The following is a 4,232-nucleotide window of genomic DNA, read 5'->3' as shown; positions in this document are numbered from 1 at the left end:
AGCTTTTGCTTTTGACAATGATTCCTCAAGTAGATATTGTGCGCCCTTCTTTTGGGGGATGGGGGGCCATAGACATACGCGCAATGTGAGCATGTCACACTAACCAAAGCCCTAACACACCCTTGTCCACTTCTCTGAAGAGATTTGCATAGTCTTTTTTATGCATTTCTTGCAACATTTGAACAACCTTGTTTGCTTCTATTCCACATAGTATTTGATTTAAGAGGTTTGAACTTTGTAGCATAGGAAAATACATTGTAGCGAGAAAGGCATATGATGATGTACCTTTTAAATGCTTCTAATAAGTGTGCAAAATGGCAAATGTAAGAAAGGCAAGACAATTTAACAAACACTACGATAGAAATGCTTTGCATATGTGTTGTTATGCTGCCTCTAATGATTGGATTGGGATGCAGAGGTGTCAAGGTTGCTACTGTTGTTTGTGAGGTTGGTGTTGATGGGCACGTGAAGACCCTTGATGCTGGGGCTCCTTGGTGTGAGAGCAAGGGGCCGTATCAGATGCCTACTGATGGGGGTACTACTCACAGAAGCCTCATAGCTTGTATCGATGGGGAAAGATAGCCTTTTCTTGGCAGCCACCACGCCTTGCTCTCTCCCCGCAGCCCTCTGCTTGGAGTTGCTGAGAGACCTTGCTTTGGCCCTCGCAGATTGTGTGGCAGCCATGTAATTCGGGACTGCTGGTGAGCTCACAAGGCTCTCATCATCCCTTACAGAAGACCCTGCCATGCTGCTCCTTCTGTTGACATGGAACCTGGGGCCAGCCCCCGAGTATATGCTTTGAGTACTCCTAGCAGTAGAGCCCACCTCTTCAGCTAATCTTGTACCACAAGGGCTCACTGGCTGGACTTTCATGGTAATCGGCTTTCGAAATGTCGGCGGTGTCATCGGTGAGCGCTCTGTTGCACCCTTGTGAAGTTGCAGCACTGCTGCTGCCACATTGCTACCACCATACATGTGATCCTTTGGATTGTAACTGCTGCTCTTTGGAGTTAGGCCTGTGTTGGTGTTAGTGTGGTTGTTTAAACTGATTGGTTTGTCTGAGTCTATGCCCACATTTTTCATTCCAAATTGATCCTCAGACATACTGATTATCCCCATGGTTTCTTTCGTCAAAATACGGACCTCCCATGGTCTCGCCGCCATCCATCTTTCGAGCCAGCTCCACCCCCAATGAGGCTTGTCAACTGGCTTACTCATGTCGATGCACATCGAGGGACACTCTACTGGAGAGGACCTCCATAGCTGGACATGTTACAGTGAAAGGGGATTAACCATTTCCCGAAGCACACATGCGTACAGAGCAAAAAGAATCACTTCAAGAATCTCCATAGCTTATTCATATGAATGTGCATCCAAGAAGACAATTTTTGATGTGTAGACATAGTGTTCCCAATTTGAGTCTAGCTTTCAAAGAGAAGTTCTAAATAAGCATCTGGAAGCACATATATGTCCACACCTGGTGAGAGAGTGCATATGCCAACGCCCTTTCTCGTTTCAATGCCGCTTCCTCTTTGAAGAGTTTTCTGGCCTCAATTTCTTCCATGGATTGCATGCTGTCATCCCACATGTGTAGACGTTCGCCACCATCAGACTGCACCAAAGCAAGAAAACTTGTATAGTTTAATCAAGCTTGCGATGTTTGCAGTTAATGTGATGTGGACTTCATATAAAACCAAAAATGGCTTTGAGATGTTCATATAGACTTTTGAATTCACATTGGCTTTCTGTGCAAGCATCTCTTGTTGCCTTCTCTGCCAGAGCTGTCTCTGACCAGCTTGGCCTTCCTCTGACATGTGAGCACGCCTTGCGCGGACACGTGCTTGAACTCTTACTAGTGCTTGCATACATCGGAGAGTGAGCATTGCCTGCCTTCGCACTGTATGACCTCGGACCAAAGCCTGAAGTCTCACTAGGCCTCTAAGTGCACGGAGAGCTCGCCGAGCCTTGCAAACAAGCATTTCATGTATGAGAACAGAAGTAAAGAAAGAAAGAAAGATCTCTTAATGTCATAAGCACATGCTTGGTGACCTTGTTAGCCCAAGTATTTAGAAAGTTAATTTGTTTAATTTAATGATTGTTAGCACATGTCCCTACATACTGCAAGATCAATAGCATTGCACACATACAAGGTATCCTCGAAATGCTGTTTGGATCTTGATGGCTGCCCAATCCTCTCTACTTGAGCCTCCATATGATGATGGACGAGCAGCTGTTATGCCTCCTGTGAGGCGTACCACTTCAGCCGCAGCATGTGCGGCCACCATGGCAGCTTCTGCTGCCACAGCAGTTGCCGCAGCCATGGCAACTGCATGCTTGTTCTGCTGCTCTTCAACCTGACTCAATCTTTTCTCTGATAGAACTGCTGGCTTTGGTGGTTGAATTGCAGGTTCTAGGTGAACAGACTTGCCAAAGCTCCATCTACGTCTCTCCTTCGCACGTTTTCTCTAGAAAGGCCACAAAGCAAACAATGTCAAAGAACTCTTCAAGAAACACAACAGAGATCAATCATCCAACTTCCTTGTGTCTTGACAGAATGCCACCAATTTGCATCTTAAAGTCGTCATCTCTTACGTCTTCCGCTTCCTTGTTCGCGCTTTTCACTGGAACATTTTCCTTGATCTTGTTTGACTCCTTGGAGCTTGATCTGAATGCATTCTTCACAGCAGAGAACCACTTCCCTTTCTTGGCCATGCTGCTTCTTCTGGCTGAAATTGCTTCAGTGTTGGCAACTGCCAAGGCAGTTAAGTCCCTATTAGTTAATCTTGTGGCTAATGACGAGCACACCTTGTGGATCAAAATGAAAATGAGAAAGGGCGTAGCGCTCAAAACCTTGAATTGGAGCAGCTGATTGGCCGGTGGTCATGGAAAAGCCAACTGCAATGCCGCCTGCCACATTTATAACTTTGGAGGAGCTTAAGCTCAATTGAGACTCCATTGAGGATTTTGGAAGAAAAAATTTGAATTCGGGATTGCAGTGTACGGGGGCATATCACATGGTGGATTAGTGAAAAATGAATTGCTCTGTGTTAGCAGATAGAGAAGCTTTTTGGCTGTATGCAGATCATGCATGTTCCAGGAGTAGTTTTCAACTATATTTCAACTCTATACAAGTCCCAGGACAACATCAACAATAGGAGCAAGGCATTTCGGAGGAGAAAGCAAGAAGGTGAAGAAAGGCATGCTGCGGATAGGGCTAAGGTATGGGCACAGATTTTAGAGATGTGGATGCTTGCGGCTTCTTCTGAGCATATCAAGCATTGAGCCAAGGATAAAACACAAAATCTGTGTGTTTGTGTGTGTGTTAGGGGGAGCGGGTCATCATTGCCACCGTTGGGACGAATTGTTTGAGTTTGCCATAGCCACATTGAGAGAGAGAGGGAGAGAGAGAGAGAGGGGGGACTCCTCAAAGGTCCTCTCTAAGCAATATTTCAGCTAAGGTCTAAGCTTTGCCACAAGTGCTAAAACAATTACACTCTACTGCTACTACTGTCTCCCATGCTTCGATCCGATACAACCCAAAGGCAAGGTTTTGATTAAAAGCTGGCTTTTGCTCGCTAATCGCGCCCAAAGGGTAAGTTCTAACCAGAATTGATCAGTGGTGCTGGGTAATTGGTGAGAGACGACAGAGCCGCTGCAGCAGAAAAGATACTCGCGGTACAACCAATTTTTGGATTTTCACCCAAATTGAGGACCAGCAAGAGGACTCTCATTCACCTCTGGAGCACAACACAAAGCTGCGCGCTTCCCACTGTGTGTGTAGAGAGAGAGAGAGAGAGAGAGAGAGAGAGAGAGCAACCCACTCGGCTTTCTTCTTCTTCTTCTTTTTCATATTCTGAAAAGCAGCTATCCGATGTGATAGTTGAACTGTAAAAGCTATAGGATTCCATGCATGATGATGCGTGCCTTGAAAGTTTAAGCTACCAACCGCCCCCTTTCAACTCCCATGTGGTGTTGGTTAGGCGTTCGTTGGGGTTGGAGCCGTCTCGATTAGCATTCAGTAACCCACTTTTTTTTTAAAACATGCAGGTCCTCTCTAATTGCAAAATTTTTTTGGTTTGTACTCTTGTTTATTTTTTATTTTTGGTTTGTACTCCTCTAGCATGTCAAAGCTGTTTTTACACGTGAAATGTGAAACAGCCTTTGGAGTTTTCTTCTCACATTTGCATTGTGTCCGCCCACAACGCGACAACATCGTGTGCACTATGACAACC

The 4,232-nt window shown here is 45.4% G+C and overlaps 1 protein-coding gene across 2 annotated transcripts; it reads right to left on the bottom strand.

Moving 5' to 3' along the window:
• Positions 1 to 213: 213 nt before the first annotated feature.
• On the bottom strand, positions 214 to 3,822 carry LOC147637843 (protein IQ-DOMAIN 3-like). Of its 2 annotated transcripts, none has more exons than XM_086799683.1 (6): positions 2,851 to 3,822; positions 2,593 to 2,750; positions 2,148 to 2,465; positions 1,725 to 1,964; positions 1,478 to 1,612; positions 214 to 1,263 (listed from the first exon to the last, which is right to left on the bottom strand). In XM_086799683.1, exons 1-6 carry the CDS (start codon positions 2,954 to 2,956, stop codon positions 394 to 396), a joined length of 1,827 nt encoding a protein of 608 aa, XP_086655809.1. In that variant the 5' UTR covers positions 2,957 to 3,822; the 3' UTR covers positions 214 to 393. The 2 variants fall into 2 exon arrangements, with proteins under 2 accessions (XP_086655809.1, XP_086655810.1); XM_086799684.1 differs by having other exon boundaries at positions 1,737 to 1,964; positions 2,851 to 3,821.
• Between the last annotated feature and the right edge of the window lie 410 nt (positions 3,823 to 4,232).

Source organism: Cibotium barometz, chromosome 6 (genome assembly GCF_041138505.1).
Source record: "Cibotium barometz isolate CiBa-2024 chromosome 6, ASM4113850v1, whole genome shotgun sequence".
Classification (NCBI taxonomy): domain Eukaryota; kingdom Viridiplantae; phylum Streptophyta; class Polypodiopsida; order Cyatheales; family Cibotiaceae; genus Cibotium; species Cibotium barometz.
This window is presented reverse-complemented; position numbering and strand designations above follow the sequence as displayed.

Coding starts and splice junctions, on each gene's coding strand:
- LOC147637843 (XM_086799683.1), bottom strand. CDS start 2,956: ATGGAGTCTCAATTGAGCTTAAGCTCCTCCAAAGTTATAAATGTGGCA. Junction 2,751..2,850: donor ATCAGCTGCTCCAATTCAAG/GTTTTGAGCGCT, acceptor CTGCCTTGGCAG/TTGCCAACACTGAAGCAATT. Junction 1,613..1,724: donor AAGCCAATGTGAATTCAAAA/GTCTATATGAAC, acceptor GCTTTGGTGCAG/TCTGATGGTGGCGAACGTCT.